This window comes from Peromyscus maniculatus, chromosome 5, assembly GCF_049852395.1.
Source record: "Peromyscus maniculatus bairdii isolate BWxNUB_F1_BW_parent chromosome 5, HU_Pman_BW_mat_3.1, whole genome shotgun sequence".
Taxonomy (NCBI): domain Eukaryota; kingdom Metazoa; phylum Chordata; class Mammalia; order Rodentia; family Cricetidae; genus Peromyscus; species Peromyscus maniculatus.
Window position 1 is genome coordinate 139,351,927 of NC_134856.1, and position 12,217 is coordinate 139,364,143.

The 12,217-nt window shown below is 40.5% G+C and overlaps 1 protein-coding gene and 1 long non-coding RNA gene across 15 annotated transcripts in view; one reads left to right on the forward strand and one right to left on the reverse strand.

The window, feature by feature from the left end:
• The window catches only part of Kif27 (kinesin family member 27), a 96,408-nt gene that overhangs the window by 12,530 nt on the left and 71,661 nt on the right, over nucleotides 1-12,217 (reverse strand). For all 14 annotated transcript variants that reach the window (XM_076573449.1, XM_076573450.1, XM_076573447.1 and 11 more), the window contains 2 exons: nucleotides 10,261-10,437; nucleotides 2,001-2,216 (listed from right to left, as the gene is read on the reverse strand). In XM_076573449.1, coding sequence (XP_076429564.1) covers nucleotides 2,001-2,216; nucleotides 10,261-10,437 — 393 coding nt within the window. The remainder of the gene's footprint in view (nucleotides 1-2,000; nucleotides 2,217-10,260; nucleotides 10,438-12,217) is intronic.
• Nucleotides 5,728-7,512, forward strand: LOC121829647 (uncharacterized). Its single transcript, XR_006072710.2, has 3 exons — nucleotides 5,728-5,851; nucleotides 7,128-7,174; nucleotides 7,375-7,512. It is a non-coding gene; the product is annotated as an uncharacterized LOC121829647 (long non-coding RNA).

Sequence of the window (12,217 nt, forward strand, 5' to 3'; positions counted from 1 at the left end):
TTGAGAATATTAATCTTGGTTTTAAAACACGGTAGTGAAAGCAGAGTGTACTTCAAAACTACACTAAAGAAAGCCAAAGGGAAGCTCACAAGGCCAAATGGCACACACAACTGTGTTCCACCTGGATGGTATTGTTCAGGGGGTGTTGTCAATGTTACCTGCCACAGAACTCCACACTAAACAGAAGCCATTCTCTGTGAGACCCACCTCACCATGTAGTTGGCCTAGACCTTGCCTTGAATTTACAGCCATCTCTCCACCTCAGTCTCCCAAGTGCTAGGGTACAGGTGTATACTACCATGGCTTTACTGTTTATTAATAATGGGCTTCTGCCCTCTGCTAATAGTTTCCTCACTCTTCTGTCTGCTCTACCTAGTAATGTTCTATCAAAATCCAACTTATGACTGCAGTCCACCATGGCAGCATCGACACAGCTTCCCCAGATGACTTCTCCGCACTGTTTGTGTAAATAATGTAATAAGTACAGCTTTCCTACGTTGCTCGTCATTGTCTTCTTCATGTTCTTTTGGGATTCTCTTACATTTCTGTCTTCCCAGTTGGAATACGAACTCTCAAGAGAAACCTAACTTAGCAGTTGTTTGTGTCTGCTTTCCTCTCCACGGCCTCGTAACCATTCTGGCAGACGGAATTCCTCACTGCGTATACTTGCTGTGTTTTAGGGGCTTATCCCTTCCAAGTCAAGTCATAAAATAGGGCAACACATGTGTGGAATGTCCCTTCAGTGGACAGTTAGACAGATGCCTACTGTAGTCTTAATTCCTCTCATCAGTTCATCCGACAGTAGGTTCACAGTAGACTTACATGACCCCCTTTCTGCTGTTTCTTCTTGAGCCCTTCTAGCACCCCTTCCCCCCCCCCCCCTTGCCCAATCTAAGACACAAGATCTAGCAAGGCACAAGGCTCCTGCAGTTCACCTTCTTTCAGCACTTTCCCTTGTTTGGGTAATAACAGGCCATAACAATAACTATTTGGAGAGAGATTTCAGGTTCAACAACTCCTATGAACAGGGCATTGGGATCATTTTCCACTGAAATAAAATAGCTTTTAAAAGATGAAGTCCGGGACAACTTGAAAGCCATGAATGAGTCATTTCTTACATGTTAAAAAAAAATGAAAGCAGGCTGGGCAGTGGTGGTGCACGCCTTTAATCCTAGCAACTGGGAGGCAGAGGCAGGTGGATCTCTGTGAGTTCAAGGCCAGCCTGGTCTACAGAGCTAGTTCCAGGACATCCAGGGCTATACAGAGAAATCCTGTCTCAAAAAACCAAAACCAAGCCAAACAAAAAACAAAAATAGCTGAGTTATATGCCCTCTCCAATGAAAACTGTACCTAAAAGGTATTTTATTAGAATTTTTCATTTGAATGGTGGAGAATCCTCAGTCAAGTTTCCAAGGAAAGAATTAACTTCTAATGTCACAGGCATGTTTTCTGTAGTGAACTACCTAGCAAAACTACCACACATACACAGAATACAGATGAGCTGAGGGCCACACCTGACCCTTGAGTACCACATGGTAAAAAGGGGAGAGCTGACTCCTCCACATTGTCCTCCAACCTCACAAACACACCACAGCATGTGCACATGCACACAAGTGCATACCCTCCAAAATGTGAAAAAGAAAAAAAAAAAAAAACAGAAGTTATATGCTCTCCTTGAAAGACAAACAGAAGGAAGCTTTCACATGATTTTCTGTAATCTGTGATGTCAAGTGAGAAACAGCTGAGCAGGCCATGCTCAAGGGATGTATTGGTTCCCTAGTGCCTGGATGCCAGCAAGAGTTGATGCAGGTGCCGTTCTGTGAAGGTCTCTGCCTCCCTCTCATCAAGCATAGCTTATCGCAGCAAACAGATGCCAGGGGAGCCCATTACTGACACAGTCCTGAGATGGTTTATCAGGTTTATGATCACGGGAAAGAGTCCAGGGGGTCACCACATCACCCATCGTACAGCAACTCCAGCTCCAGAGAATACTGACTTACTTTGGGGGACAGCACTCTACCATTCTGAAGCTTTTCGTCCATGATGCTCCTCTGTCTCTGCAGCTGCTCCTTCTCTCTCTGGAGGGCCTGAACCTGTTCTGCGATCTTGACTTTATCCTCAGCGGTGCTGCTCTCAAGTTGTGAGCTCTTCTCCGACAACTCTTGGTCCAGCAAGTTCAGGCGAGTTGATATTTTCAGACTATCTGTGCTTAGGTCCTAAAGGACACAACCATCAGACAGAAAGAGTTAACAAGAAATTCAGACAGCTTAGAAAACAGGAAAAACATCATTATGATACTAAATGATTTTATTTCTATCTTTTATTTTCTTCCATAAACTTTCTAAAATCTTAAATTTAATGGTTCTTAAAAAATATATAGGTTTGCTGGGTGTTGGTGGCAGGTGCATCTCTGTGAGTTCAAGGCCAGGCTGGTCTAAAGAATGAGTTCCAGGACAGCCGGAACTGTTACACAGAGAAACCCTGTCCCGAAAAACCTATCTATCTATATACATTTCAAAATATGAAGTTATGGGGGCTAGAGAGGTGGCTTGGTGGTTAAGATCCTCTTGCAGAGGATCAGGGTTCAGTTTCCAGCATTCACATGACAGCTAACGTCTGTAATCCAGTTCCAGGGGATCTGGTGCCCTCTTCTGGCCTCCTTGGGAACTGCACACACATAATGCACTATACATGCAGGCAAAACACTCAGACTCATTTTTTTTTTTAAAAAAAACAAAGGTTTTGAGAGGCAGTATTTTTCTTTTTCTTTTATTATTTTACTCCTCAGTTCATTACATGGTAAAACCATTACAATTTCTTTAGAGGCTAATATTTGGTGTGTTCAGCATACTTTTTTTTCTTATTTCATTATGGTCAGAAAATATAAGAATCTGGTCAATTATGGAGCTGTCCATTATAACTTAAAACAATGTGCAAAGATATTGTATTATATACTTCCATATGGTTTCTAACATACATATAGACTATCATAAAGTTTATCATATCATAATAGAAAGCAGAACCTTTCCTAAAATAAGTCTCCTTAACTCCTTCTAGTTGCTTCTTCTAATAGTTTGCCCACCTGTCTAAACAACCCACTTTAGACACTATCTGTCTACTACAGGTGCGAGAATTTAGCACCCACACCCTTCTCTGTGTCCTCCCTCCTCTATTTTCCCACTGTAAGTTAGATGAGAGCTTTTGGGTAAATCGATACTCACTTACCTCATTAGGAACCTGTGACTATTATCCATAGCTGATATATCTGTAAAACATGGTCAGACTTCGACTAGATACATCTTTTTATACCTTATAACTAACTCTTCTACAGACCTGTAAAATCTCATACTTTCATTTAATCAAAGTTGTCAGGAAATGTATTCAATAATCTGTTATTTTACATGTATTAGTTTTCCTTCTCCGGGGTGAGCCCTGGGGTCACACTGCATTTGGTGGTGAGCCCTGGGGTCACACTGCATTTGGTGGTGAGCCCTGGGGTCACACTGCATTTGGTGACCGCACCCTTGCCCACTGAGCCACCTCAGCAATTCTTTTCTTGCATGACCATGCTGAGTGATGTCTTCAGACGCCGCATGTTCCTTTTTCATATGTGAAGTGCAGTTGTTTGACAGGAAACACTCGACCTTTATACTAATTAGGAATTTGGACTAAGAAGAGGACTTTTAGTTGAACATTTTCCTCATGAATCTGAAGATGCTTCAAATCTTTTAAGTGGAGAAAGTGGCTCCTGAGATTGACAAGTGACTGGTTTTTCAAGTTGGAGTATCAAAGATTTGTTTTCCTCTGGTCACCTAAACCCTTCACAAGGCTTTTGTGTTGGCTCCTTGATGGGCTTTTTCAGTCTAGAATCTTATATTATGTTGGGAAACTTTTCTTTTTAAGATTGATTTGTTTTTATTTTATATGAATGTTTTGCCTGCATGTATGTATATGCGCTGTCTTAGGGTCTCTGTTGCCGTGAAGAGACACCATGACCATGGCACCTCTTAGAAAGGAAAACATTTCACTGAGGTGGTGGTTTACGGTTTCAGAGGTTTTGATAGTTATCATCATGGAGGGGAGCATGGCGGCTGGGAGTGTGGCAGCGTGCAGCCAGCCATGGTGCTGGACAATTCTACATCTTGATCCAAAGGCAACTGGAAGTGAACTGGGAAAATTAGCAGCTTGAGCAAAGGAGACCTCAAAGCCCACCCCTACAGTGACACACTTCTTCCAAAAGGCCACACCTCCTAATGGCTCCACTCTCTTTGGGGGCCATTTTCTTTCACACTACCACATGCACCATGCATGTACCTGAGATCAGAACCTAAGTGTTCCTAGAAGGGAGAAAGTGAAGGCTAATATGATGTTGAGAGCTACAGATGTCAGCTACAGATAAGGGCATAGGATCCTCTGGAACTGGAGTCACAGCTGGTTTGTGAGCCACCATGCAGGGGCTGGGAATGGAACCTGAGTCCTCTGCAAGAGTAGCAGGGCTCTTACCCACTGAACCCTCTCCCCATCCCAGGAGCTTTGACGTTGTGTTTTCTCTGACTCCTCTTTTTGGATTTCCTGTTACTTCAGTGCTGGGTTTCCTAGATTTATCTGAGATTTCCCCCTTTATTTTCTAGTGATTTTTCTTTTAACACACTCTCAAATATTTCAACTTTTTCTGTTTGCCCTTTCAATTCCTAATAGTTCATGTCATTAATGTCCTGTACTTCCTGTCTTATGGTTACAGTATCTTTTTTAAAAACCACATTGAAGATATGAGTCTTTCCTGAAGCTTTTCCAGCTTCTTGTTCTATTCCTAGTGTCCTCCAGTTCCTTTTTCCTTCAGTTCTATTGCTTGTTTTTAACATTGGTGGCATTTATTTTTCTATTTATTTATTTTTAGAAAGGGTCTTATTATGTAGACTTGGCTTACCTCGAAGTCACTATGTAGACCAGGCTGGCCTCAAACTCCGCCTGCCTCTGCTTCTCCAGTGCTGGGACTAGAGGCATGCACCACCATGCCAAGCAATGTGGTAGCATTTATGAGTCATGTACTAGGCTGGAGAGATGGTTCAGTGCGTGAAGCACTTGCTGTGCAGGCCTGATGACCTGAATGGATTTCAGAACCGTTATAAAAGCTGGATGCACTAGCTTGTCTCTAATCTCAGTGCATCCCATAGGAAAATGGGAGATGGAGATAGGAAAATTGCCAGAAGCTTGTGGGCCAGCTACCCTCATCTACCCACTAGTGACTAAGATAGACCTTGACTCAAATAAGCTGGAAGGCAAGACCTGATACCCAACTGGGTCCTCTGACTTCCAGATGCATGCTATGGTACCACCATCCCCACCCCCCGAAAAAAACCCCACTTGCATGAGTTAGGAATTTACTAGCTCTTAAGACTGCTGGGAATAGTGACAGTAATCTCAGCACTTCTGGGACATGGGAGGGTGAGGCAAGAGAACCTCAAGTTCTATGCCAGCCTGGGCTCCATAGTAAGACCATGTCTCAGACAAACAAATGAGCAAAAGCAAACAAGAGCTGGTAAGATGTGATGAGAGGATCATGTGGGATCCTAAATATAAGGGTTTCTACTTTTGCAGGGACTACTTAAAAACATGTGCTGGGCTGCTGGAAGTGTAATTCCAGCTGGCAGCATGTTGGTGTCTAAGCCAAAGTTACAAGAGGGATACCTCAGAATTTGCATGTGGACCTCCATGCATTCCCTTTGTGGGGCATTCTAACTAATGCCTGCCACCTCATGAAGAAAAAGCATCCCGTGAGAAAAGAAGTTTGCCAACTATGTTCTGCTCCATCCTATGCCTCACTCCTGCTTTCCACATTGACTCTGATGCTGTAAGTGAACTGCATTTCTCTACCGCTGTTCCTGTGTTTAAAGGTGTGTGCAGGGCAGGGGCTGAAGGTCTCCCTCAAGCCTTCATCTTTTGTCCTAAACTCTGGGCGTCACCTGTTGTTTCCATCTCGCAGACAGTCTCTGAGTAATCATGCAGCTTTTGTTAAGTCCTTTCCTGGCTTTACAGTTATTCTGTTTTTCTTTTTCTCTTTTTGAGACAGGGTTTCTCTGTGTAGATTTGGAGCCTGTCCTGGATGTCGCTCTGTAGACCAGGCTGGCCTGAAACTCACAGCGATCCACCTGGCTCTGCCTCCCAAGTGCACCACCACCATGTGGCTGTTTTTGTTTTTGTTTTTTGGTTGTTGTTGTTGTTTTCTTTTTGACACAGGGTTTCTCTGTGTAGCCCTGGCTATCCTGGAACTAGCTCTGTAGAGCAGCTTGCCTCTTCCTCCTGAGTGCTGGGAGTAAAGGCATGTACTACCACCACCCAGCCTATAGGTAGGTATTCTGAATAAGAAAATTCATGTAGGGTTTTAGTATATTCAGAATTATGCAATCACTGCCACAATCCATTTTAGAATCATTTCATCACCCTTCAATAAAGACTCAGTAAGTCACTCCATTTTTCCCCAATCTCACCTCACTTCACTAGCCAAGGCGACCACCCACTATTCTACTTCCTTTGGAATCCCCTATTCAGGAAGAGTATTACACAATACACATTGTGACTAGCTTATTTCACTTAACGTGTATCTTCAAGGTTCACCGTATGTAGCAGATATCAATGCCTCATTGCTTTCTAATACCAATACTCAATATATTACAGCCTATTGATTCATCAGCTGATAAACACTTGTAGTGTTTCTATTATTTAGCTATGATTCCATGAACCTTGAAGTTTTGACATGGGCATGTGCCTTTATTTCTCTTGAATATATACCTAAGGAATTGCTGGGTTAACAACATATCTGAATATTTAACCTTTAGAAGAACTCCAAGATGGTTATCCGAGGTAACTGTACCATACTAATCCCACCAGCAGTAGACAATGCTCCATTTCTTCCCCACTCCCTCAGCAATACTTCCAATCTGGTTTTCTAATTATAGCCACCCCAGTGAGCGGGATCTCTTTGAAGGTTGTGCTTTGTATTAATTACTTTGATGGCTAACTTATGATTGTTTTCTTATGTGGTTATTTTCACTTTTCTTCTTTGGAAAAAAGTCTTTTCAGATCCTTTCTTCTTTAATTAGGTCATATTTATTTTGTTTTTGTTTTAGACAAGATTATGCTATATAATCTTCCTACTTCAACAACCTCCCAAGTGGTAAGAGAGAACGCAGGTTACTCTTTTATTATCAAATTTTAAGTCTTTCTCAATCTCTTAGCAGATAATACAAAATTTGCAAATACTTTCCTATATTCTGTAAGCTATCTTTTTACTTTCCTGATCATGTCTTTTAAATCTCCAATATTTTTAATATTAAGTCCAATTTATTTGTTTTTTCTTTTCCTGCTGTGTTTTAGGTGCAATATCCAAGAAATCACTACTCAAAAGTCACAAAGCAGGCCAGAGAGATGAGTCAGAAGTTAAGAGCACTTACTGCTCTCACAGAGGACCCAGGTTTGGTTCCCAGCACCCATACTAGGTGGCTCACAACCACCTGTGACTTCAACGCCAGGGATCCAACACTCTTCTGGCCTCTGTGGGCACATACATAGATGTAGACACATGCATATAAATAAAAATAAATCTTAAAAAATTACATTATAAAATGGCTGCAGTCCAGACTGTGTGTTCTCCTAATAGTTTTAAATTTTTAGCTCTTATTTGCAGGTCAGTGAAGTATTTTAATTTTTTTGTTTCTTTTGTGGCAGGGTATTCTTATGTAGCCCAGGTTAGCCTTAAACATGATATATAGCCCAATGGGCCCAGAACTTCCAATCATCTTACCTTACCTCAGGAATGCTAGATTTACAGGTACTAAATAAATGTATGCTTGGCTTGAGTTAACTGTATGCAATGCATTTTTCTTTTCTGTCATTTCAGATAAGTATTCAGCCTACCATGGTCCTTGTCTGAAATGCATATCATCAAAGTCTTGTAAATATTCCTCAAACACTAGAAAAAATGAAATCTTTTAATGCCTTTTTTTTCTGAAAAGAATCAAGTGGGATAATAGTCTCAAGTCTGTTAAAATTTTCAAAGTATTAAGGTGGTTTTCACTCATTTATACTTCCTATTTATCTCAGTGTGTTCTTGCTTCTTAAAATTCCATCTCTCAAGGCTGGAGAGATGCTCAGTGGTTAACACCAGGTGCCGTTCTTGCAGAAGCCCCAGGTTTGGTTCTGAACACCCTTAACAGGTGGCCCACAACCACCTGTAACTCTAGCTACACTCTTTTCTTCAGGACACTGCACATACTTCTCAGACAGATAGACATATGCACCTAATTTTAAGAAACAAAATCTTTGTAAAAAATTACAGCTCTTTAAAATCAGAAAGCAGCTGTTTTATGCTTTTTCTTTTCCCATCTCATAAAGTAAACTTTAAGATAATATTTTACTCCACAGACCCTTACTTTCTTCTTCTCTCTTTTGTAACTAAACATATCTTAAAGATACAGGTAATTTCTTCTATCATTCCCTTGTAATTTTGATTTGTTAAGATTTTGCTGTTATTTTACATATTTTGAGGGATAGTTTCTATAACTTGACCCTGACAGTTTAAGCAGTTACCTGGATGTGCCATCAAGAATCATGTTTGTCAGAGTAGCCACCCAAACCCTGTATTCAGTGACAACTAGACTAGCAATGGGTGACAGCAGAGTCACACACAGGTCCCGGGGGAGCAATGTTAAGAACACACCATGATCAGTTTGGACTCTCCGGTCTAGATGCTTACTGACATGTGAGCCACTGAGCCTTTGTCCTATGTCACAGGTGTGGACTCTCTCTGTACCCAATGCCAGCTCTAAGTGAAATTATCTTTTCAAGTCTGACAAGCCAGCTTCATTTTTAGATGCTATTAGTGAAAATACATGCAGGTAAGTCAAGAAACAGTTCCTGCTGCTTTCACTTCCACAATCATCCCTTTCTGAAAATCTGGGACTAAGGCAAACCTGTTCATAAAACTACTTCATGACTTGGCTCCTAAGGTCTAAGTCCTGCAGGAAAAGTATTTATGATATTATTCAAGTCTTTATAATTAAACAAAACACCTAACCATCATTCTACAATCCTCTTTCTTTTTATATGAATCTTGTAACCCTCTAATGTTGGGTGGCAGTGACATGTGGATAACATTTTTCAAATGCCCACTGTAGAATACCATGTAGTACAATCTATTTAAAATACCCTCTGACATCACTAATGGAGGGTGACAGGAAGGAGGGAAAGAGAGTTACTGTGGAAGGTCACAGAGCTTCTATTTGGGGGAATGAAAAAGTTTTGGAAATATATAGTTGTGACAGTTCAACAACATTGTAGGTATTAATGCCACTGAATTGTAAACTCAAAAAAAATGTCTTTTAAAGTAAATTTTAAGTTGACCATGACCATAGGCACATTCCTATAAACCTAGCAACAGACACTGAGGCAGAAGCTCATGGCCAGACCAGGCTACATACGAGACACTGGTAAAGAACAAAACTAAAAGGTAAATCTTATGTTCTATATATTTTACCACCAAATAAAAGAGAATAAGTCACACTTGAAGACTATGGAACATGCTACCTGAAAGCGGCAATGCTTTGATGTCAATCATTTGATAAAGCAGCAGAAGACACTGAGAATAATAATTTTGCTTTGGCTTTTAACTACAGTTTATCTTTATGTGTCTGTGTGTCTGTGTGTCCATGTATGTGAACATGTGTTTCAAGGCCAGAGGTCAGCATCAGGTGTCTTCCTCAATGGGTTTTGCACATTATGTTTGGAGACAAGGTCTCTCAGTGGACCTGGAGCTCAGTGATTTGGCCATGTTGGCCAGCCAGCCCCAGGAACTCCATCTCTGCCTCCCCAACACAGAAATTACAAGTGACTGCTTCCATCCCCCACTTTTTGTGTGGGTTCTTGAGATCCTAACTCAGGACCTCACCCTTGGATGGAAAGCAACTTACTAAGGTTGTGATTTACCTTTTTAACTTTCTAATTTTTATATGTTTATGGGTGTTTTGTCTGAATGTATGTCTGTGTTCCATGTGCATGCCTGATGCCCAAGGAGGCCAGAAGAGGACCCCCTGGAACAGGAGTTGTATATACGTGGTTGTGAGCTTCCATGTGTGTGCTGGGATCAAACCTAGGACCCCGGAGGGGCAGCCAGTGCTCTTAATCACTTAGCCATTTATCCAGCTCCGGATTTACCTTTTAGAGAGAAAATATCCTAGAAGCAGAATAAAGTGACAAACAGGATACCTGACTAGAGTGCAGCTTCTTATTTTCCAGGTGGCTCTTCTCCTGTAGCAGGGCTTCCTTCTTAGAGACGATGGCTTCACGTTTCTTCAGGTCTTCTTCCAGCATCTCTAGTTCTTGGCGTTGGTTCAAAACTTTCTCTACTTCTTCATCTAACCATTTCTTTTGCTCATCCAATTTCTACATTAAAAGAAATACTGTGGTTTGTTTCTCCCCTACCATAAAGACTCTTATCATTTTAAATGGCTAGAACTTTAAAAAAATGAACATTAAAATTATTCATCTTCCCATTTGGCTCTGATGATTCTAGTTAACATGTTGCTGTGTTGTTTTGTAGAGAGTTAAAGTTTATTGTCCTACAGTGTTACTCAAGCTATTTTTGCCTGGCAAAGGCATTAGTTTTCTCTACATCTGTTAAAGCCAGGCTGGGCATCTCCACCTCTACATCTGTTAAAGCCAGGCTGGGCATCTCCACCTCTACATCTGTTAAAGCCAGGCTGGGCATCTCCACACGTTTGGAGGCCATGCTTCCACCGTGGCTCTCTTGAAGCAGCCGTCCTCCAACCTGAGCTACCTGAAAGACTCCATGAGCAGTACTTTTCAGCTCTCTATGATTCATTTCGGACGTGCTGCCTGGCCTGCAGATGGTATCTGATACAAGGTCAAATGAGTAAGTAAATAAATGTCTTATTCAGTCATCCACTGGAATAAATACTCCATGAAAAAACAAATCTACTTTATAGATTGTTAATTTCAAATACTGCAAAATACAACAAAAGGGTGGAAGGATATGCAAAGTGTATTAGTATCCTGTTAACACAACCAGAAGCAAGTCAAATATAGATAAAACATGACTAAGATACATCCTATCACAAGCACACTGAAATGTCACTAAAGGCACTAAAACAACAAATAAATAGAGAAGTCAACACAGCACAGAAAGAACTGGAAATCTATTAAGAGAGTGAGAAAGCAGACATGGTGTCCCAAGCCTGTAATCTTGCACTCCAGAAAATTTCAGAGTAACCTCGGCTTACCTGAGACCCTGCCACAAAACAACAACAACTAGAAACGAGGCAACAAAAAACACACGAGAGGAGAGAGCAGTGAGGCCAAGGCAACTAAGGCGCAAAGCCAGTTAATCTCCCAACAGACCCGTGAAGTCTGGCCTTGCGAGCATTCAATCCACCCAACACTGATGCCCACAGGAGCAGCAGCCCTGCAGTTACCAGGAGTGGGAAGTGTTCAAATACTTCAGTTAGCCTAGACCCAGGAAAAGGCCTTAGGAAGTCCAATTAAGTTAATATTTACAGCACTTCTCAACTGTGAGTGGGGTTTCCAGTAGACAAAAAGACAATTACAATTGTTGAAAATATTTCTGAGTGCAAATGGTATCTGTGGGAATACATTCATACTCTAAATGTTACTATTAAAATAGGTAAAATGTAAATATTTTTCAAAATTTAAATAGATGTATTTGTATTCTGAATATGATTACAATTTTAAGTATACTGTTTTTCTTAAATAAATATTTTCAATTTCTTTGACCTTGGAAAGTAGTTTATGGGTTGTGGTTTTATTTTTTAAAATATGACACTAAAATACTCCTTAATATGTTATAGTACATACATAATTTGATTCTGTTTGAATGTAGAGTTCTAGATTTTAGAAATATACCTGTCTCTCTGAGAATAAATCTGTCTGTAATGGGAATAAATATAATCTAGTATTATAACATGTATTTCATACAATATTCAAATAAATCATTTCTGCCAACATAAGAAGATAACACATTTCTGGATGAGAAATAATTTAATAAAAATTTTTGAAAGAAATATGAGACATTTTACAAACAAGCAACAAAAAAAATCTAATATCTGAAGATTTTATTCAGAATCTGCCATTTTTTAACCTGTACTTAGACTCTCATCAAAATTGAAGAGCATTAGAAACACTGAAC